The 24,348-nt window shown below is 39.9% G+C and overlaps 1 protein-coding gene across 3 annotated transcripts; it reads left to right on the forward strand.

Annotated features, from left to right (window-relative positions):
* The first annotated feature begins 5,503 nt into the window (after positions 1 to 5,503).
* Positions 5,504 to 22,986, forward strand: LOC119650890 (protein slender lobes). 3 transcript variants are annotated; one of them, XM_038054067.1, is made up of 5 exons: positions 5,504 to 5,655; positions 12,547 to 12,597; positions 12,657 to 13,010; positions 13,064 to 17,898; positions 22,110 to 22,986. In XM_038054067.1, the coding sequence occupies exons 1-5, from the start codon at positions 5,646 to 5,648 to the stop codon at positions 22,866 to 22,868; spliced, it is 6,009 nt and encodes a 2,002-aa protein (XP_037909995.1). In that variant the 5' UTR covers positions 5,504 to 5,645; the 3' UTR covers positions 22,869 to 22,986. The 3 variants fall into 3 exon arrangements, with proteins under 3 accessions (XP_037909995.1, XP_037909993.1, XP_037909994.1); XM_038054065.1 differs by lacking the exon at positions 5,504 to 5,655 and adding an exon at positions 6,230 to 6,452; XM_038054066.1 differs by lacking the exon at positions 5,504 to 5,655 and adding an exon at positions 6,231 to 6,452 and having other exon boundaries at positions 13,067 to 17,898.
* Positions 22,987 to 24,348: the final 1,362 nt, after the last annotated feature.

Here is a 24,348-nt window from a genome sequence, read left to right on the forward strand (position 1 = left end):
GATTAGTACTTTTCGAAACTGGTGCTACGTTTGAAACATAGAGGAGTGAGGGCTCAAAACAACAAATTGAGCTCACGTGAATGAGAGGTGGCAGGGAAACATTTCGTTTTATGTTTTTAATCATTTATATATCAATTACTCCCCAGACCGACAAATGTATGTATTTATATTTATATGTAAATGAAGCATTGGAGTAGTGCCTAATTCAGATAAATATATTTGTACATTGACCAAGGGGTATTCAATATACGTATGCACGAAGTAAATCGGAAATATGTGTACGAGCAATTTACATACGCGCATATATAAGTACAGTATTCTAGACAGTAGGCAATTTTTGTTTTTTTAGCGTGAGCATAATATTTACGTCTGTAATATGTACGTATATCTTGTATTTTGAAAAATATATGAAGTTTTTTTTTGGGTTTTTAGTCATATACGAATGAAAAAATGTACTTGGAAAGTTTCTTACATAAGATGAACACTAAACCTTTATACCCGAAGCGTCAGCTTCCTGTATTCCAACTTATTCCTATGCTCTTTTGCCACGACGATAGGATTATCTTCTTTTTAATCCTTTTAATTGCGAAATGTATCTTTTTTAAAACTCAACTAACTGTTCATTTAATAGCTTTTATGCTTAAATTTCCTTATATTGTGTTACTTGCTACTTGCTATTGTTGGCACTTCGCTTTTAATGCGATTTCTCCCTTAACCGGTGAAAGCTAATGCCTTTTCAACTGTCCTCTTGAATCCGAATTTTGGTATAACTCCTTCATTTATTTCTTCTCAGTCCTCTAAATGCACAGAAAATGGTGAAATATACTCCAATTGCCATTAACTAGCATAATATGTTCAAAACTTACCATTATTCTAGGAGTAATTTAACAGAAATGCTAATTTTCAAATCTTTTGCACCGTAAATTAGTAACGAAAATAATAGAAAATATGGCAGATAGAACTAATTGATTTTAAAATAATTTTCGTTATCTAATAATTTGCCTACTTCTAATGCCATCTAAATGTTCATATAGTATCCAAAATGTTTAGTCGATTTGTAGGTATGCATGTGATTTCCGTTTTAAACATTTCTTCATTTACCACTATTGTGATTAAAAAAATTGTCCAATTTAAACCGGATATGCTCTTTTAAAAAAAATAATTACGAAAAATTTTAGACTTTTCTAGATTATTAAGATTGATGGTACAAGAACAGTTTAATTCTACAGTTTAATACTTGGAGTGTTATGACATTATATGCAGATTGGAAGGGTTAGGTGGAAAAGTGTTAGATTCAGAACTCTCCTTGTTTCGATCAATTCCTACCATGCTAATGAAAAGTGTTGTCTCACGTTTCTTAGTCGGTTAGTTACGAGGCTCTAATATGCAACTAAACGCTACGTCAATCGAATGCTACGACTCTAACATATGACGGCCACGACTCTAAAATATGACTTAGGATCCCCAATATCTCAATCTATAAGCTATAATCTAGCTTTAGCCTAGTTTAAGCTCAAACTATTAGCAGTTTAACGTGGATATAATTAGCACCCTTGTCGTACTTTTGGGATTATATAGAGGAGAGGAGGAGGAGGTCACGCTGCTCCCAGGGCTCTCAAGCTGTTAGATATTATGTTAGTTAAAAAAAACTATCTGGGGAATTGTCCATCTTTAGGCGTTACGCCAGTAGTTGGACGTAAAATCAACGAACAAGTTAGAACTTTTCCTGCTCCTATTGAACATGCAGGGTCACTGGTTACATGGCTACTGTTTTACAATGATACTTTTGTGGATCAACTATCCAACGTACCTGATAGGTGGTCGCCAATACCGATACACATGGACTTGATGTTATCCGGAAATAGTCAACATCGATTTTGAAGGGGCCATTGTCTAATAGTTGTTTTGTCCCGCTCGGTTGTCGCGGCTGCTACCGTACCATGCGAGTATGAACTGCTCTTGCAAAGAAAAATGAAATCATCTCCGTATCAAAGAACTCAGTTGGGATAGAACTACTGGACGTAACGAACTCCCCAAAGAATTGTTCATTGTTGCTCTTGTAGTTTTATAAGGCTTTTATTTCCACTTATCCTGAAATACTCGTAATCCGAGATCTTTCTCAAATAGTGGGAGAAAGGGATGACCATTAAGATTTCGGAAAAGGCGCTTGTCTCGAATGCGACAATTGGAGGGGTATTTGCATGCTTCCTGCCATTTCAAAAATAATAGCTGAAATAATACAGAAATATATCACCTCGAAAGCTAGATGGCAAAGAGCAGAATGCTTTTTGCAATGGATCCTCCTGTGTTGGCCATTTCAATATCTTACGGAGAAACTAATAGCTATAATCATGCATGGGATGCAGCACATAGATAGTGGCCGCTATTGCTACTCGAAATATTCAATAATCAGTTTTATTTACATCGGGCAATTAAGGAATTCTAAAAATTATGTCGACTCACTGGGCACACACCCATGGACTTGCTGATCAGAAGGCTATGCCCTGCACTAGAATTCATTATCACAGGTGGGTTACCCTAGAGCGGTTATGTAAAACAAAACTCTATTAAAATCGGTTTACTGTTTGACTCTATCACACAAATGAGCATTCCAAATCAACACTATTATTTTTATTTAATGAAATATTTTTTTAAATATGGAGAAGTTAATAAATAGTTCTATTGAAAGTTTGCATTAGCATAGAATGAAGCTCGTGACCAGCTGAAAGTCTGTTTTTGCTTGCTTGATTGATTTTTGTAGCAATTACGCAAATATTTTTAAAACGACGAAAGATCACTAATAATAAATGATTTTTGAAGTACATAAATGCATCACAGGTACTGTTTTACATTGGTACAATTTTTATAAAGTAAATCGAATTGGAGCTGTAATATGTGATTAACTTCCCCACTGCCCAACCACGATACGTGTTTATTGTCTCTCTATGATATGAAAGGTGATTTCCCATTCTTTTGCTTGTAGAAAGGATATATGTTGGGGTACATGTTAGAGGAGGGTAATGATTTGTAGAATGGAAAAAGGGGCTGTGCACAGTGGTTCAGTAAGAGGTCAAAATTGAAAAATATGAATAGAATCTAATTTCTGATTGGTTGACATCCAATCAGTCGATATTGGTGGTAATTAATTATGGTGTAAATACTTTCGCAATAAAAAAAAAATTACTTAACTTTCTCACCATCGGAAATTGACGTATCACATTTTTATTGTGTAGCGTGTTATCTGTTATCGTTCGCTTGTTTGTATTTGCCTTGTGGAAAAGTTGATATTTGTTCAAGTTACTCTGTAATGGAAATTCCAGATACAGGTATATACTGTTATTTAAAGCAATAATTAATAATATTTATTGGAAGTTTTATTATTTATACCAGTGTTACGCGTTGTCTAATTTACTCTTAATTAATTTTTGTTTTTTTTTCTTTGCATAAACTTCCAACAACTTCCCCCATCTACCAGATTTCCTTGAGTTTACCACTTGTTGAACGGGAGCGTGAACGATTTTTCGGATGTCTCACTCGGGAACGAGCATTGCCACCGAAGCTTCCTGTTGTCGGTCCGAGATCGGGTTCTCTTCGAAATCATTGGAAATCACATAAATAGGTTTGAGTCGATCGATGAATACTGTAATGATACTCCTGCAACTTCAACTTTAATGAACTTATCTGTTCTACTGATCAACCAATACGGGTCCCGATACGGACGTTGGAGTATTTTCTTTATACCACTGTTACGGTCTTTGAATATGAGGATTCTTTTGTTGTAATGTTAGCTTCCATTGGCCGCATGTAACATTTGGAAACGTTGCCTTAACTCATTGGCGAAATTAGTCATGTATACCTGGTTGTTGTTGGACTGTGAGTAAGAAAATTCGACTGGGAGGATTAATGGCTGACCATACAGCATTTCTGGTAGAGCTGTGCCGAGGTCTTCCTTCTAAACTGTGCAAATGCTTAGTAGCACAATAGGCAATACTTCCTTCCAGCGGCTATTGTGACATCGTATTGCTGCTTTGGACTGACTGCGAAAACTCACGACTATGCCTTTAGCTGTTGTTATGCTGTAGTTCTGATGTCGGTTGCGCAGTCAGGTTGTTTAGTTCTTGAAACAACGACCATTTAAACTATCTTTCATGATGTGTGGTGATCCGAAGTGGTATGCCAAACGTGGACATCCACGTGCCAAGGAATGCTTTATCAAAACCGATTCCAGGAATCGGATGCGTAGTTGCAATAACTGTCAGCGATCAAAAATGGCTCGTTATGTGATAACACCAGTCGGGACATTTGCGCCATCATCATCTAGATTCGAACACTTTCATCTGGGTCTTATCGTTATGCCTTATTGTAAGGAGTGATGCTACTGCCTGACCATGGTAGACCGTTTCTTACGTTTACCGGAAGTAGTACCAATCCCCGATCAAGAAGCCATCACAGTTACCAGAGAGTTACTTGATACTTCGGAAAGCTATACGGAAATAGGGCGAGGAAGTTTTTAGTAAATCTGCGGTATCTTCGAATTCTTAAAGCCTTAATTGAAGGATGTGGGGCTATTTTAGAGTGGAGGTTACAAAATAAATCTGAAAGAATTTCAATTTCGAAGAAGCAGCAGAGTCATATCCGTAAAAAGTGTCGCGAAACAACCAACTTAGATCTCTTAAATAGCCTTTTACTAAATTCTGATGCTTTTATTACTAGCTTAAAAAAAACTCCCACGAAAGAAAAAGACTGTTTTAGCTAAAGCAGCTCTTAAACTATCAGTTGTACAGTTTTCTTTGTGCATGTACATTTTAAGTCCATTCTCTTATTGTGTAATCTTTTAATTAGTGTTTATTATTAATTTTTAGTGTCTTTTGTATATTCCACTAGGTTAATTATACTAGTTTTGGTGGTTCATGTTGAATGGTGCGGTTCTTTTTATAAATATGTTAAGCTTCTATACCCCAAATATTCATTTTATTTACATAGCCTATCACTACAATGAAAGTACAATTAGTTTTAAATAAACCATAGCCCAAATTAAACCGATAATTAGTTATGACTGTACCGCCAAAGAAGCTTACCGCAGTTAACATTAAAAGTGTTGTACATCTAAAAAGGGGTAAAAGTTTACAATTAACGACCAACTGAAGGAAGTAAAAGAGAGATTTTTGGTTGCCGTAGAAAAATTCTTCCTTATTTACATTCTTCACCATTCTGAATTTTAATGAATATGTATTAAAAACAAAAATTAACTTTTCATTGCATTGCCATGAAAATAGATTTTATCCATTTATTAATCAGTTCCATATTTTTCTCGTTCAAACCGAAATCTTATAGATTTGAACAATTCTTCTTCAGTGATTCCCAAAATTCTATTAACGCCTAAATGGCTTTCAAAGAGTGTCTTTGCTATGTTTTGGAATTCAGATCGCACCCTAAGATGCGCTTCTGGGAAAATCCGATAGGTGTGTTTCCATCGCTGTTCGCTCTCCACAGGTCCGCGCATTGGGTGTGCAGCTGACATTCATACGAGCTGGGGAGTTTAGTGTTTTTGAATCGCGAAGTTTTAGTTAGTTTTTTATCAAAGTGTTTTAGGTCGTTATTTTCGTTGTTTCATCCAATTCGTAGTATTAGAGTTTGTTCAAAAAATGTCCCGACGTAAGTGTGCTTAGGAACTAGTTAAGTTTTTCAAGTTCTGACGGCCCCAGGGAGGGCAGGTGGGGTTCCGCATATCCTGAATTTCCAGGGATTTAATAATAATTTGGGTCTTCTGTTAGATGGAAGTGATTTCTGTAAGATGTTTAGGCTTATGGCCTATGATCCATAGGTAGAGGAAATTTGGTGTTTACGGTAATCCTTTTCTTCCCACATGCAACGGTTCATTCCTCGGGGCATCAAATGGTCGCCGGCATGCAAAACGAATATGCTGTGATAAAAGTAGCAAATTCGGCACTTCAACCTATTGAAGATGAAACGTGCTCATACGAAATAATCAATCCCCTTAATCCTCAAACCGTGCACGTCCTACGGTCCTTGGTCTTTCATGTCCTCTTCCCAATTGGATGCAACATTTCAGAAATTGTGCAATTTTCGATCGAAGGAGGCCGCTCCACGGGATTTCAAATTCGAACCTGTCGCCGGAACGGTTCTGATTGATTGGTTAATGTTAGCAGCCGTTGGAAGATGGAGCCTCTAGACTCATCGGTCGGCTCCACAAAATTGAGCTTTCTCCGATGGGGGACTTGGCGCCGAATAGATCGTTTCGGTTTCAGTTTCTTTAACCAAAACGACATTCACTGTTTGACGTTTGCTTCACGTGGCTTCGTTTTGTTGTGAATTTGAAAATTTCCGTTTGATTCTTCTTACATTCAAGTTGGAGTGAGTCCTTAGTGTGCGCCGAATGGCAAGAGGGAGCGGGAAGCAAAATGGGGATCCTCCGGTTTTCGAGAAAAGAGGTGAAGACTATTTTTTTATTAAATATTTTGTTGAGCTTTTTACATGCAACCAGATTGTTATGGTCCTGTTGCAGAGCGTGTCCTGTATTGGGAAGTTGTATTATTATTGGATGTTCATTGGCTTCCTAGGTTGATAGATTAAGGAAAATTCGGGTTAGAAAGACACCGTTTTCATCATAAGCGCGGCAGGGATATGATCCAGACCTCTCGTGGAACTTGTTGGCCGTCGGATCTTTTCAACAAAAAATTTAATTTGATCATAAAGAATTATGGGGATTCTTTCTTGTTAGTTTCCCTGACAAGATCGTTTAATTTGCTACTGTCGCTTACCAGATCAGACCCAAGGTTACTGTTCGTGTTAGTTGTTTTGAAGTCGATCGTCCACTCCATCTTTCAAAAACAAAACTGTAGAACAAAGCAAAGATTTTAATAATTTGAAGGAAGGCCCAAGTAAAAATAAACTGAATGGAACAATTAGTTCATAAGATCTGTGGTATGCCGTAAAGTATGATTGACTTGTGAGAACTCTAAGTGAGACTAAGAGAGGGGCACTATGGTTTTTTAAGTGTTATGAGTGAATTTGCTTAACACTAACACTTAACTAACACTTAACAGAAAGGTAACCATCGAGCCAATAACCCTGTGCAAAACTTTATTGTGTGATGTGGCAAATAATAAAATGCAATCATCATCATCAACGGCGCAACAACCGGTATCCGGTCTAGGCCTGCCTTAATAAGGAACTCCAGACATCCACCAATTCGATATCCCTAAAAGCTGTCTGGCGTCCTGACCTACGCCATCGCTCCATCTTAGGCAGGGTCTGCCTTGTCTTCCTTTATCACCATAGATATTGCCTTTATAGACTCCAGGTGGGATCATCCTCATCCATACGGATTAAGTGACCCGCCCACCGTAACCTATTGAGCCGGATTTGATCCACAACCGGACGGTCATGGTATCGCTCATAGATTTCGTCATTGTGTAGGCTACGGAATCGTCCATCCTCATGTAGGGGGCCAAAAATTCTTCGGAGGATTCTTCTCTCGAACGCGGCCAAGAGTTCGCAATTTTTCTTGCTAAGAACCCAAGTTTCCGAGGAATACATGAGGACTGGCAAGATCATAATCTTGTACAGTAAGAGCTTTGACCCTATGGTGAATAAAATGCAATGGTGGTCCCATAAGTACTTAGCTTACAAAAGCAGAACGAAATTTTTTGAAAAGTGGCGATTTATTTCTCAACATAGTCTCCTCTTCGCTCGATACACTTGAGCCAGCGATGCTCCAACTTCTTTAACCCGTCTGAAAAATATGTTTTCTAGAGGTCTGAAAAAAAGGTCTCCGTGGCGGCGATGATTTCCTGATTCGACCTAAATTTCTACCCGGCGAGTGACTTTTTAAAGTTTGGAAACAAAAAGAAATCGCACGAGGCCAAATCTGGAGAATACGGTGGATGGGGTAGCAGTTCGTAGCCTAATTCGACCAATTTGGACGTGGCGGATGTGTGAGCAGGTGCGTTGTCATGGTGGAAGAGCACTTTTTTTTGCAATTTGGCCACGAAGCAGCACAATAATTGGGCATAGTAGAGTTCTGTGATCCTTTTGACTTTCTACAGGTCGATTCAAATCACACCTTGTGAGTTCCAGAAAGCGATAGTCATTACCTTTGCGGCTGATAGAGGAGTATTCACCTTCTTTAGAGCACATTTGCCGGGTGAAGTCAACTGTTTCCACTGTTCATTGGCTTCTGGCGTACTAGTGGATCCATGTTTCTTTGACGGTTATGAAACGACGCAGAAACACCTTCGGATTGCGCCTAAACAGCGCTGCTCTGAATTGGTTTCACGGTGGCGCTTTTTGTCCGGAATGAGCATGCACAAAATTTCATGCAGGATATGACCCACGCGGTCTTTTGAGATGCTTACTATCTCGGCTGTCGCGCACCTTCAATCGGGGGTCTGTCAACACGAGATTCGGAATTTTTTTACGTTATTCTCCGTGATAGCCGTCTTCGGGACACCTGGACGTGGCTCATCAAAAACCGACGATCGACCACATTACATTTTTTACGGTCGCTAACGCAGGAGCAGAGTCATCGTACACAGAATCCAAGCGCTCTTTGATTCCGCTGCGATTTCCCTTCTAAAAACATAAATCGTAAATTCTAAAATCCACGGACACACCCGCTTCTGTGCGTCGCAAAAACAAAACTACGTCTACTACATGATAGTGAATTTCTCTTTCGATAGTGACACCAACGGGCGGTAAGGCTAAGCACTTATGGGACCGTCATCGTATACTACGTGGTGAAGAATAAACATGACGGAAAGGAAATTAGTGGAACACCACAGCGGATATTGAAGGGAAATTGAAAACTATTTGAAAGATTCCTTTAAATGCAGCAAGGAACGTCCAGAAGATCTACCATCAGCAGTGAGTGTGCGGGAAAATGAGATACTCTGTAGGTTGCTTCAAATTCAATAGCGCCGACGCGGGAAGTCAGCACGGAACCACTTGTATACGTAATGTGCGTGATATCCAATGTATTTTGTAGCGTGGCGGGCATTTACAGCGAATTGAAATGTAATCCGCCACTAACGCAGGCACATAAAGAAGCTCTTTTACAATTTGCAAGAGAGCCCCCGAGGTAGTTGAGAATCCTGGTTTTGACAAGAAATACTTTAATTTGAACGGTTCGGATTGTATCCGGCATTATTATTACGATTTGTGGAAGCAGCCTCTAATATGGTCAGGAATTGGGTTCGAAGTGAAGACGGATATCGCTGAAAATCAGGAGAAGAATTAAAACATCTAGGAGTTATTCTAGACAAAAGGCTTCTTTAGAGACAAAAATGGCACAAGCTCTTACAGCTTGTGGGCTATGTGGATGACATGAGAGCACTGCAATGGGAGGACTATGGGGAAAAGGCGCTTAAGGGGAAAACAGCATTGAAAGGATACAGAAAGAACTGAATGCACTTCTTGCAATGCCTTCAGCTTCATTGATCCCTATATATCTGTTAGAAGATAAAAGTTAGCCTAAAGACAGAAAACTGAAGAATGTATGGCGGCATATACTGAGGTTTTCTACACCCATGGCTCAAAAGGAGAAAAATATTCTAAATCAGGAGTCTTGTTCTGTAATAGAAACGAAAAGTGGGCCTTTTCTTTGGGGCAATATATAATGGCATTCCATGCTTATGGGCGAGTATATGCTATCCCAAGAGCGGCAACATATGTTACTGACGAACGACTGAAAAATAGGGGCATCGCGATCTACCACGACAGCCAAGCAACCCTGAGGTCGTTGAGCAGCCCCTCCGATCATCTCATCACTCAGGCATGTAGTTGATCAAAAACTGGGAATAGGGTTTCCATAAGGAAAGTACACCAAACGTTTCCTGCCTCGTTGAAAAGTCTTGCACGTCCACAATTTCTTCATGTTACTTCCATATATTCTGTATCACGACCAATCGTAATATCAATTTTATTATTTTTTTTTATTATTATCCGGGTAGCTGAGTGGTTAGAGCACAAGGCTATCGTACGGAAGGTCGCGGTTCAAATCTCGCTGGCGGCAGTGGGATTTGTATCGTGATTTGACGTCGGATACCAGTCGACTCAGCTGTGAGTCAGTACCTGAGTCAAATCAGGGTAATAATCTCGGGCGAGCGTAATGCTGACCACATTGCCTCCTACAGTGTTCTGTAGTGTACCGTTACGGTCTTGAATGAAGTGCTCTAACACACTTCAAGGCCCTGATCCAATATGGATTGTTGTGCCAACGATTATTATTATTATATTTTCCAACGCCATCTGATTGGCATGTTTTCTTCGGCCCATTGCGCCCATTGTGCGAAATGTCAATGTAGTCCAATCATTGAAGCTTTCAACTTCCGAATTATTTCAGTCAAGAGTCAAACGCTATTATTTTATTATTTTATTATTATTATTTATAACGCGATCTCGATGCAGTCGCGCGGCGTATCAATTCACCATTGTTTCGACCGGCCTTTTGGTCGTTTCCCATCAACTTCGATCTTCAGACCACCAGCGTGAATTATATCACCTACGCTTTTTTCGTAGTATTTCCACCATCGGTGCAGTCCTATATCGATTGTGGATATCCTTGTTTCGAATGTTATCATGGCGTGTTACGCCACTGGTGCAACGCAACATCTTCGACCATTGCCGCGAGACGTCGTTCATTGTCTTTTAAAGTCGACTAACATTCAGACTCATAGAGGACGACACTGCAGTAAATTTGAGATTTGAGACGTTCGTTAATACGTCGATTATTTGTGGAACGCCACTTCATCCAGTTAGCGCTAAAGCGTAAAACAATTTCATAACGCAGTTCTCCATTGAGAGCATTGATCCCGAGATATTTAAATCTCTCAGTTCTGAGCAGGTCACTGACCGTGATAGCGCCTGTTTCATTGGGATCGGTCGCCAAAAATCAAGAATGCGTTTAAAATGATAAATTATGGGACAGTAATCGAAACGGACGGTAATTTGAACATCCTGCTAGACTACCTTTCATTTACTATACTGGAATAGTGGTGCTTTCTTGCCAGTCAGATGGTGTTTTACCTTCCTCACTGAGTCACAATGTTGGGTCCCAGCTGCTCGCTTTCTAGAGCTTTATTTTATTTATTTATATAAAATTTAATATCAATTTCAAATAAAATAAAATGCAATTGATTTTTTCCTAAAACGGGATAAATTATTTATTAGTATAAATGTATTTCGAGCACGAGTTGTGCCCTTCTTCAGTATCTGATTAGTTGAAGGAAATCAGGAAAAATCGACACTGAAAAATGTAGAAGTTGTTCAGCGCGCGTACGGTTTATAGCGGACTAGTTTTGTGCAGAAAGTGATTGAATGTACATCGCTGTGAATTTTATTTACAAAATGGTATCCGATAAAGAAGAAGTTATGTATTTTTCCTGTCCATCGTAAACTCTGTAATTTTTCACAAAGTGTCCGCAGTCCGCGGCAGACAAAACTGGTCTGCCGCGGTAAATCGCTTGCTGTTACACTAGGATTATGCAATATTTTATAATACAGAGTTCGCGACGGACAGTCCTTCCTGTCCGCGCGGATAGTCGGCTTTCTGTTTGGCGAGCCCTTAATGCTCCATTGCGCATAATTAAGGCTACACGTAGCTGTATTTAGTTTTTGTATGGAAACATCTTCAAATTGCTATGAATTTAGCTGCTTAGAGGTATTCGAGGGATGCCTAATTTCAGAGAACGACGTACGCTCAATGGAGACTCCCCAAGACTGACTCGTACGGCTTCGATATATTCATTGGACGTCTTGTTCCTTGTCTAAAAATATGACTGGCATTATTAACACTACCGGATTTCAAGAATTTCGCTTATAATATCAACGCCTTGTATCTGTCGATTGAGATGTTGTACTCGCAAATTAGGTAAAAAAGCTATGACAATTCGTTGGTGTTTCAATCGCTGACTTCGTTTTCCGGTGCTTCAGTTGTTTCGGTGCTTGAAAAGATGTAATGTACTGCGAAATTTGTCAAATCTTACGCTGAAGATTTTGGGCAGGTTAAAGTCATTTTCTACGAGTTCTTGGATTAATTGGAGATTTAGTTGATGTAATCGTCACCATCTAGTTGCTCTTGCTCACACTTCAATGTGCGGATCTCTACACAAGCTTAAGTCTACTTTCTACATATTCCCGTAATCCCTGATAAGTGTTATTAAAAGCTGGAGAAGTTTCATTGAAAATTCAGATTGACACACAAGTGTGTGCTGACTTTCATGCTGTCTGGTTGAGTCCAACCAAAAGTCTTTACTAGTTCAAGTAGTTGGAACCCTCACAGAGCGTTGCAGCCAGATAATAGGGCTGTGTTCCAAAGAGAAGTCAACAGAAGATATGTAATGTATTTGTAAATATGTGTCTTAACTTTTGATTTTATTCCACGCGGTTGTTACGTCAGACACCAGTTCTGACCCTACTTTTTGAATTTTTTTCACTTTTATGCGATGTTAGAGTGGCAGACTACGTTTTATGCCAAACCAGCACCAAAAGTGGCTAAAAATCAAACGTCTACCATTTTAATTTCAGTAACTCGATCAAGTGTGAAAGCCTTATCAGTTTCCCCAACGGAACGTGCAGGTAAAGAACTGACTCTAATTATTGAAAAGATAATCAGACTAAAAGTGTCGCATTATTAGAAAGCCCAGTACCCCGAACTAGATCTGGAGTCACTCCAGATGTGACCACACCGTTAAAAAATACACCAGCAAAAATAAGAACCCGCCGTGCATCTCTCGCTGATGCTTCGCAGGAGGTAGTGGGTAGTCCGATACGTCGTTCTAGGAGACTAAGTACTAACTCGGAAGAGGTGTCAACACCAACAAAAACAAGAAGTCTGAGAAGCACCCGTGCAAATTTGACACTCGTCGAACAACCAGTGCCAGAGGAGGATGAGCAGACCAAAGTGTCGCCAAAGCCGCTTAGAGGTAGAAGAAAAAGCCTGGCTGCAAATCATATTGAAAGTCAAAGTCAAACACCGGTGAAGGAGAAAGGTAGGTACTGTCGCAAAAGATTATATTTTACTGATTGGATTTACTTTACTAAGTAGACGACGGTCCGCACGAACTGAAGAAGACTACAAATGAAGACAAAACTGATCGCACTGAGAAAGCAGCTTCAGAATCACATTCTGATGCGGAATCTCCAGGAGTGAAAAAGACCATGGTTAAACTGAAAAGATTCAGTTCTGAAAAACGTATCTCGCAATCTCCGCCAGGTGTTAAACAACAGACAACGGACACCAGTAAGACACTATCGAACGATTCAGTTGGTGATAAAGATCATACGGGAGAGGAGACCCTGAAAGAACCACCATCAGATGCGGAATTTTCCGAGCTGAAAAAATCTACAGTGAAAATCGAAAGATTCAGTTCAGATAAACGTCGTTCTTCGCAATCTCCACCAAGTGTTGAACAGCGGACAGCGGAGACCAGTAGGACATTAACGAACGGTTCAGTTGATGATAAGAGTCATGCGGAGGAAGAGACTGCATCAGGACCTCCGTATGATGAGGAATCTTCAACACTGAAAAAATTCATGGTGAAGTTGAAAAGATTCAGTTCAGAGAAACGTCAAGCATCGCAATCTCCACCAAACATTAAACAACAGACAACAGAAAGTAGTAAGGCATCAGCAAGCGATTCAGCTGATGATAAGACTAATGCGAAGGAGAAGGTTGCACCAGAGCCGCCATCAGATGCAGTATCTCCAGTACTAAAAAAATCTTTGGTGAAATTGAAAAGATTCAGTTCAGATGAACATCGTGCTTCCCAATCTCCACCAAGGGTTAATGTTAAACAAGAGACAACACAAAGCAGTGAGGTATTACCAACCGATTCAGTTGATGATAAGTGTCAAGCAGAAGAAAAGACTGAAGGCGAAAATGTCACGGTGGAAGAAAAAATGGAAACGGATGAACCTACACCCGAAAAACAAAAGGAGATCAGGAGTCAACAGGTCACTAGTGATAATATTGTGCCCGAAACACCAGAAACGAACACTCAATCTTCGGATTCTGTGCCCGAAACATCAGAAGCTAATGTTGTGTCTTTGGACCCTGTGCCCGAGACGTCACTGGTTGCTGTTAACTCTTTGAATGGATCCTCAGTTGAAGAGGTGAATGATGAGGAAAGTGAGCCTTCAATTCAAGAAATAAAGGATGATGAGCACTCAATTCAAGAAGTGAAGTTTAGCAAAAGTGATAAAGATGCAGAGGAAGAGAGTTGCATTGAAATTGTGGCCGATGACGAAGAGGTGTGCGATAGTACACAATTGGAAGCAACTCATGATAAAGCACAGCTAAATTGTTCAACTTTCGCCAAGCAAGAAACTGACGTTGAACCGAAGGATATAACACCCTCCTCTGAACGTCAATCTCCCTCTTCCTCTTCTCATGTAGATGAGACTGAGGCTAAGAAAAATTCACCTGTAGAAAATAAAGCTGCTTTTGCTAAATCTTGGAGTCAATCTGTGAAGGGAACTGTGAACAAATCGTCAGATGAGCCCGAGTTTATTGATGCTATTTCAGTGAAACCAGCATCGCCGGAGAAAAGCTCACCGGAAAACACTGGTGCAGCTATCGCAACGAAGAAAGAGGCCAAGTATCAGCAGTCCAGTGAAGAAGAGGATGAAGAAGAAGACGAAGAGGAAAGAGAACGAAGCCGAAATGAATTTTTGGACAGTGAGGCAATGGAGGTGTCTGATGGGGAAGATTCAATGAGTAGTGGCGAGCGAGCATATCTTGAAGAGAATGAAATATCAGTTAAAGGTGAAAGTATCGGTTCCGAGGACACTTCTGAAGATGAAGTAGAGGATGAAGAGGACGAGAAAGGTTCCATTGCGTCGTTCATACTGTCTGATTCAGAGGGCGAGATGCTTTCGGGTAAAGATTCTCTGTTAGGATCTGACGATGAAATTACTCCTAAGAAAAAATATCGAAGGGTGGTCATAAATGAAGATTCCTCGTCAGAGGGAGAAAGTAACGAAGCAAGTAAGGAAGTTGAAGAGGTTGAATCAAGCGATTTGGAGAAAGTTGATGCGGAGGAGGTTTCCACAGAAGCCGTTGAAGATGGAAACACATCGATTTCTGAACACAATACTGAACGAAACAAGTCGCTAGATACATCAAAGGCCAGCCGGAAGTCTATTGAAGAAAATAAGAAAGACAGTGCATTTGACGGTAGTGGAGATAGTATCAAACCTAAGGAAGGGGCCGCCACATTAGGGAACACTTCGTCAGTTGAAGCAGGAGAACCAACTACTGATGCGGACATGGAACCTTCAGATGCAGAACCTGCGAAAATTGAATTGGCAGTCGAAGACGAGGCAGAAGTTAATTCGTCAAGTAAAACAAAATCATCTTCGTTAGGCACATCTCCACGGAAGGATGGCGATGAACCTAGTGAAGAAGTAGTAGAAGAGATCCATGATAAAACAGTGTCAGATAATGGATCAGGTTTAGCTGATTCGGAACTTAATACATCGGTTAGGAAGAATTCAGAAAAATCGGTCTTGTCTGAGAATGGTTTAGATGAAGCGAATGAAGACGAATATGACAAGTTAGTGAACAGTGGAAGGGAATCTATGTCATCTTCGAAAAGCCAGTCGCAGCTGTTAGATGCTTCGAATGAGTGTCTAAATTCTTCGAAAATAACCATCGCTGAAAGTAAAAGCTCTCAAATTTGTAACTCTGCTGGCGATTCCAACGTCGAGGACATTAAGCAAATCTTATCTGTGAGTCAAGTCAGTCCAGCGATTTTCGAACATTCAGCCGATGATTCAACTTCTGAAATTGATAACGATCAGGAGGATAGAAACTTATCCAAGAATAAGTCTTTTATCAAAAACAAGTCCTTAATGAAGAGCAATGCATCCAGAAAGAGTATTCAAAGAAGCGGCCTTAATGATTCCCGGAATGACAGCACGGTTTCCATGAGTATATCGAAAGAAGTGACAGATCCAACCTCACCAAAACTTCAATTACGAATGGAGGATGAATCAGAATCTGACAATGAATCAAGGAGCGATGGTAAAGAGCCCGAGCAAAGAATGAACAGAAGTTCTGCTTCGGTGAAGAATATGTCGCTGTTGTCGAATAATTTGAATAAAAGTCGGTCCCGTGACAATCAGATTTCATCTAAGGATGACACCGCAGATGATGATGAGGAATTGCCTGGGAGCGAGGGAGAGGAAGGTGCCGAACTAGAAAATGTTTCTGAGAAGAATCCAAATTCATTGAACATTTCTAGGACGAATAGAAATTGGGACAAATTAAATTCTTCGGATCAATTAGAAGCTGATCCGGATGAATTAGATGATGTGGCTGCAAACAGTGAAATCGAGTCCAATGAGAACAAATCAATTTCTACGACTAAAGACGTGAATTCATTAGTGGAAAGTGTGAAGACTCCAAGTAATGTTGAAGAAACAACGACGGATGAAGATTTGGCCGATAGCGACAAAAATACCACAATCGTATTAGGCAATCGTGTGAATGACATGCCGCCTGAGAACAATTCACAGGATAGCGATGAAGAAAGTGGCGGTGGTGAGGAGGAACCTGATGAAAAACTGAACAAATCTCACAATAGCGTCAGGAGATACTCGGGCACCACTCACACTCGTACCGATGAATTGAATGAAAGTAAAAAAAGAAATTCGCTGGGCAAGGATAGATCAAGAACCATGAATGCGTCAACCGAGATAAAGAATAAATCGCAGACGTTCCATAATTCCGATGAAAGCTCAGAGGAGGAGGATGATATGGATTCCTCATCCAATCAAAAGTTGACTACCAAAGAAACATCTTGCCAAGAAACAGCTCCGAAGAAAGATGAACTGGCTAGCGAAAGCGAAAGCGAAGACGAAGATGCAAAAGAAATGGAGGCTGAAACTCAGAAAAACAGGTCACGAATCAATGGTTCGACTAACGAACGAATTGTTGTGAATGTAACAATAGGGAAAGTGGCTGAAGACGGTTCTGAAAGTGATAAAAATGATCATGCAAATCTTCAAATCGTTAATAAATCCACCTCATCTATGAGTGGTAAGAAGAGGCTTAGTTTGAATTCCTCAAAGAGGGGTAATTCTTCAATCCTACAGAGGAGCAGAAATATACCTGAATCAAGTGGTGAATCTGACGCCGAAGAAATTAATAATGTGAGCATTTCACGTAAAGCTCCTATTCCGCTGTTCCAAACACTGAAAATGGTGGACCAATCAACTCCAGCTGAGAAGTATAAAATTAAGTTGAAAATTAACGACAAAACCTACATTTCCAGCGATGATGAGGGTGACGCAACAGCTGAAAAGGCTCAAACTGCTGATGACAGTAAAGCCAATATTTCCGGGAAATCAAGATTGAACGATACAAGTTTCACTATTTCGCGTACAGGCGACAAGAGCTGTGCTAAAAATGAGTCAATTGACTCAAATAAAAATTCCAACAAAAAGAAAAGCAAATCTAAGCAACGGTCAACTGACAAATCATTGGAAAAGTCAGCGGAAGAAAACAAAACGGAGATCTCATTTATCGGTTCCAGTGATAATTCATTGGAAAATTATGCACCAAATGTGACACCAAAAAAGAAAAGTGCATCGAAAACGAAACTTCTAAGTGCACCGAATTCGAAAGCTAGGAATGCGTTGGATACGAAACCTCTGAATGCGTCAAATACGAAGCCTCTGAATGGGTCGAATACGAAATCTCTGAATGTGTCGATCAAGAAACCAGTACTGGGAGAGAAATCAAGTGATTCTAAAACGCTGAAGAAGAAAAAGGCTGCACTGGAGAGTGAAATTCTGAAGGAAGTTCTTATGAATAAAATCAACCAAGCGGTTAAACAAGGAAAAATCGTTGATGCTAAGGATAGGCTAGGAAACGTAAGTAATTCGTATTTTTCGTTGTTTTGTCAGACTTTGCAGTTAGACCTCAGTTATACTGTTTTTTTTCGCTCATGAAACATTCGGTGTATAATACCGTATTGATGGAGATTGTCCGTCCATTTAGCATGAACTTTTGTATGTGATTGAAGTAGATATTTGCCTTAATGTGCAATGCAATACGTAAGCGTATGTGCATATACATGTGTATATTGTGTGCCATTCATTGAAATTTATAAAATACCAAATTCTACTTCTTTTTGCCGGGCAACTGCGCAATCGCACTGTTTTCTATTATGACAATTGTTAGTGGTATATGTAAACCATTACGTGACACCGTACTACGCTAATTTTTTCGCGCTAAGTGAATTTTCATTATGAGGATCGTAAATGCGGCCTAAGGCTATTTAGAAGCTTAACAGTCTAGTCAGCCAATCATTCGTAATTCGGGGCCCTGTGTAGCGACGAATTTAAATAAATATTTCATATAACTATGGTGTTTCATCTAGAATTGCGTCAGGCATTAATCTATTTTTTATTTACTCACAGGATTACCTCAACTGAACACTAGCACTTAACACTGCACTTTATTCCCATTACCCAGTTCGTGTGTTTATTGACCATTTATATTTCAATATAATTAAGATTCACTGTCGTGCCAGTCTTTCTCCAAAACGGCTGAACCGATTCAAACGAAATTCGGTGGACACATGGGAACTATACAATCCCGCGCATACAGTGAGTGACAAAAATTTACGTGCAATTTGAAGAGGGGGTTCCCCGTACATGCAAAGGGGGAATCTAATTTTTTTTTCCAGTCATACGGGGTATCAAATGGTCAAAGGTCTCAATTACTACTTCCCGAAACTGATATTAATCTTAAATTGCAAAGTGCGCGAGTAAGGAGTCAAAATGTGCACACTTAAAGCGAGACAGGACCAGTTTTTAGAAAATATCCAACAAAAAAATCTGAAAAAATTCAGGGTGATGTGATTATATGAAATCTAGGCCTCAAAATATGTCTCACTCCGATATCTGTTCAAATAAACTTGTATATTACCAACTTTTCAAGTTCATGCTAGAAATACTAAATTGCACCATCGTAGAGAATAGTATCGCGCATAACACTGCCAAATTTCGTGGACGTCCGGCCATTAGTATCAAAATTATAGCAGTTGAAATGTATCAATTTCCCCGGAATTCACTACATTTTAAGCAGACCGACGTCATAATTAAAGAGGGTAATTGACCTTCGAGTGAAATATTAAAGTTCCATTTATGAAGAATCTACTTCTCCCCAGTCCTTTTTTTGTATCTGTTGCAGGTGATCTTTTTACCATTGGCTTATAATGTTGAACTCCTAGTATGAAGCTTTGCAGATCAAATTATTTGTGTAAATGGCTCTATAAAATATAGAGTGCAATTGAGTTTTTAACTGTGTATGTACGGTACTGTCAATTTTCACGGAAAATTTTCTGTCTTAGATCAACACTTAGAAATCTCGCGCTTATAACTTGTAACTTGTAAAATTCAAAAATCGCGTACGTCGAAAAGCATTTTTTCGCGGTTGCTGGCGCGTTCGACGAGCACCCCGCATATTGTCTTAGTTGCCGGGGTGTCCGGCGGGCGCGCTCATTGCTAGGCGTAGTCAGTGCTGTGAAGCGGGTGTCAAGTTCGCTGCGCCGCAATATTATATGCCTTGGTGATCGGCGCATCAATGAACTCATAAATCCAAAATCCAAATGACTGGCCTGTCGCCCCCTATGGTTCTAAGTGCTGGCCGACTTGAAAAACAATGAACTGCGCGTCGCCCGGCAATACAGACGATGATGTTGCGTTAGACCAATGGCGTAAAACGCCATGATCACATCCGAAATAAACATATCAGTAATCGATATGGGGTTGTACCGACCTTGAAAAAAATTGCGACATAGGTGCCTTCGATGGTGTGGCCATATATATAATTCGGCCTGATGAGAATTAACTTGGCAAGATCGATCTGAACATCGAGGTCAATGGGAAATGACCAAATTACCGACCAAAACAACGATTACTTGATAAATTGGATGGTTTTGGACGACTAAACGATAATTATGACAAATGTTCATTTATAACACTTTCAAAATGGAAACTTTTTCTCTACATAGATTTTGCTTAATCAAACTTACAAAAAAGACCTAGAGAGCTATAAAGAAGAGCGTAACGTTCTAGAGGACTTACTCGATGCGGTGTTGAAGTTAAAATAGATTCTTGTCAAAAACGTAGCCAGCAACTGGGTATTCTATTTTTACAGATCAGGAGGTATACAGAAAGCTATCAAGAAACGAGAATATCTTGTGTACTTTCCAGGTAAAGTCCAAATTCACAGCTCGGGACATACACTCATAAAACAGACTGGATTTTGGCAAGAAAGAATCATTCGTTCCATAGATCTGCTGGTCCAGTCGATATCTTTCTTCCCCTCGCGATAGAGGCAACTGATACTGCCCTGAGTTTATATATTCGAAATATGGTAGAGAGCACGCATGTTTGCCACACGCTTATATTCTAACTGCCTGGCGTGACGTAAAGGCGATATTTATTCTCAAACCAGCATGGACATAAAAAGCTTCCGATTCATCAGCCTTAACTATCTTCCTAATAAACGACTGTAAAAATTGGTTGATCAGTTCCCAGCGTCGCCGCTTCGCCGTAACAACCTGTACTTTACTAACGTAAGAGAAAAATTTAGAAGGCGAAACGAAGCGAATATGTCTTGGGTACATTCACAGACATCTCGTTCGTAACGATTTTTTGCAGCGTGCAAGTTAGCGTGGAATCGGTCCACTATTAGTTGGATCCTTTACATGTTGAAGTGGAAGAAGATCCATATTGTGATCGGATGAAGGTCTATTGGGCGAAGATTTCTTAGAGGCTATTCGATGGGTTCTCTTTTTCTCTATGGCTCCTAGTGATTTGCTATGACTTCTGGAGGAAACATTGGCCGTAGTAATTATCGGAAAGTTTTTGGATAATGAGTGTGACCGCAGGATCGTAACTCTTCAGTTGATCCAAAGTTGGTGCCTCTGAAATGAATTGGTGAATGCTAGGAAGACCGCACTAGTAACAATAAGTAGGCCAACTTGACGTTATCTACTATATGGGGGATTGAAATCCAGCTGGCATAAATAGTCAAGCATCTAGGAATGTATCTAGACTCCAAATGAATGTGGAAGCATCATAAGCAGGAACAATATCCTACAGACTTCATTGAAAGGACAGGAATGTCTTCGACAAAAATAACGCGGTCGTATTATTCGAATTTGTTCCGACAGCCAAACATCGTTATCAGCACTAAATAACAGCATCATGCGAAGTTGGTGTGAAATTGGCACCAACTGCTGCTGAAACTTTGTCGATTAAGCAAAATATATCTGATGTGATTACAAGGGCATTCGAACATTCCCGACAATCAAGAGGCTGACAGATACACTCACCAAGTGTCTGTCTCCAAAATGTTTGGACTAGAGCCAGTCGTAGGCAGTTTCAAGGGTTCACAAACCCGAATGGAGAAGTTTGAATTCCTGCGGCCAGGTGAAAATATTCATGAAAGAATCTGACTTCTAGACCGACATTTTCCTTATCCGTTAGGAATATGAAAACACTAGGAGGGCTTTTAACAGGACACTGCTCCTTAAATTTCCACATGGAGAAAATCGTTTGGAGCTGCAGACTCCCGCTGTCTCTTAATCTAACGAAAATTTGTTTTGGGTGATCGTAAGAAGCATAAGTTTTCTCCTTTCTATCCTTTTTAACCATTTGCTTAGAAGTGCTTTCTACTTGCGTATATAGTGTACAACAGTACAAGGGAAATTTTAGGCCCTTTTGGATGAATATTGAGGGAAACTGTCTGTAATCGTTGTGTGTAAATTGCATTCTTTGTTGTACCGCTTTGAGGTAGATTTCTAGTAAAGTACCTTTTTTGGTCCTTTTTCCAATTCGCAGATGAATCCCGTTGATATTTTCATCTAGTAAAAATATAGGAATACCTCATAACTCATAACTGGTTGCATGGCTTCTCGATACTTTAAGTAAAATGAATGAATTATGAAGAATGTTTTTCTCAATGTATATTTATGTTACGCTTTTATACTTTTGGTCTTTACCACACAAATCGATTGATGATTCAGATAATGTAGCAATCACTAACGCTTGGTTATTTTGCATTTCAGAATAAGAACCCAAATATTCCAAGCGGAGATCAGCAAGTAAGTGCCTTCGCTGTCTATAATTTGGAGACGAAAAAGAAACGCAAGTTGTCCAAGAACGAAGATGTACATTTGAAAACTAAAAAGTTGAAGTCGAGTGAGGAGCAAAGGGAACCGAAAGAAACAAAAGTGTCCAAAACCGAGAAAAGAAAAAAGAAGAACGAAAGCTATGAAGACGGCACCAGCAGTCCACAACCCACGGATTGGCAAGTGTCCGATGCTGCACCGAAGAAAAAGAAGCTTAAAATACTTAGTGATATGCCCTTCGGCTTTCAAGAGGCTCCCGCTACTCCCAAAAGGGTGAATGGTTTTGAAGTAACGTGTGCAACTCCAAAACAAGTTGGCTGGAAAGTTCGCTCAATCCTCTCTGCTGGCCAGAAAGATATCCCTGAGGTTGCAAAGAAAAGAGTGAAAAACTCAGCACGCAGGGATGACTCGTCATCGCCGTCGCCTAAGAAAGTATGGACCAGCGTGGGTTACTTCGAAGTCAGTGAGGCAGATACTCCCCTTTGGTCAAGGAGGCAGTATAAGCCTGAACCGCTTGGAGCAAAGACAGACTTTGCCGTACACTCACTGAGCAGCAAAAAACATAAAGTGCCGGAGTCAATGGAAATTTACAGCTCAACCGCTTTGGACTTCAAGCGAAGAGCGAATTTCAATGATAAAATTAAACGGGAATCATCGAAAGAATTACTTCAGAAGAAAATCAAGAAAAAGTTCTAGGAAAGAAAGTGATATGTTCCATTTTGTAAAATTTTGGTATTTAAGTTTTGTTTGTTTTCTTTGGTTCCTGTTACCATATAGTTATAGTTATCATTTAAAATAAAAGTACTAATGACGATTTTTGTGTTTATTTATGGATCAAGATGGAGAATCCGGGGGATTCTAGGTTCTGAGGAGGAAGAATGCTAGCCAAGGATATATACCAAGGGCACAGAGTTGGGCAAAAGTGGGTTTCATTCCGTAAGCGAGTAAAAGCGGTTCTTTTCACTTAAGTACTTCAGACCAATTTGACTGACATCCTTCATACTAAAAACAGTGGAAAAATTCTTGGAGAACAATGTTAGAATTAATGCCCAAAAAAATTAATTTTCATCTCAGTTAATGAGGTTCTTATAAGTTTCCGAATATGCCTTTAGCGGCAGCGGAGTATTTACTTTTTGTGCATGAATTCATGTGGAAATATGAAATACGCTTAGCCACAATGGAGTCAGGAACATGGAGACCTTTTGAATGGTCAAAATGTTAGGAAACAGACAAGTAGAAGCACTAAGACCTACTAACTATTATTATGAACACAATCTATGATTATCCATAGAGTGGAGTATTTTAGCGCTGATGTGAAGTATTCGTATTCTCTCTCGGGAGAGCTAACACATATTGGAATACAGGTCTATGCGACAGGATCCAAATGGGAATTCTTTTGTATAATGCCTCTTCCCATGCGGTTAAGCTTTGAGGTGTTGTGATCTCAGACGAGCGCAACAACAAAATGGTATGCCATCCGTACGTGGCTGTCACCAAAAACTTCACTAGTTTCAAATTTACGCGATGTAGACGTAGGACATCGGTTAGACTAGTATGCGGGACGCGTAATCGATAAAGCAACTAGGATTTTTTTGGCCTATAACTATCGAGTCCATAATCAGTTGTTCTTTTCAATCCTTACACTTCGCCGCCGTTCTGTTCCTCGAACGTGCATTAAAGACGGACTTTATGAATATGTAGAGGACTGGCAAGTAAGTGATCGGCCTTGTGCTTGCCAGGTCCTGTGCTGTGACCTTTTTAGGAAGAAAGAAGGTAATTCATGCAGTGAGAAGGGAAGGAGATTCTTTCGGCCACCTAATAACATGATTAAAAAATTCTAAATTCTACACGCTGGCTTGCTTTACCAATTCTTCAAGCTATTTATAACCCGACAAACCTCTTCCACAACATTCCCAAAATTCTTGTCCAGGATACTAGTACGGCGGGTGCCTTTGGTGGTAATCCATTCAACATGCTAAAGAGATTCATTTTCTCAGTCAATTTTACCCACTGCCTATGCGACAGCATCATGGATTGAGGCGAAACAACTGCAGAATGCAGAGCCATGCTCTTGGTTATTGGGGCACTTAGACGTGAAATTTCCTCGTGATTAACGGTTCCGATATCATATTGGTGGTCAAAGGGTAGTATAGGTCCCAGGGCGAAACATGGATTG

This window comes from Hermetia illucens, chromosome 3, assembly GCF_905115235.1.
Source record: "Hermetia illucens chromosome 3, iHerIll2.2.curated.20191125, whole genome shotgun sequence".
Lineage (NCBI taxonomy): Eukaryota > Metazoa > Arthropoda > Insecta > Diptera > Stratiomyidae > Hermetia > Hermetia illucens.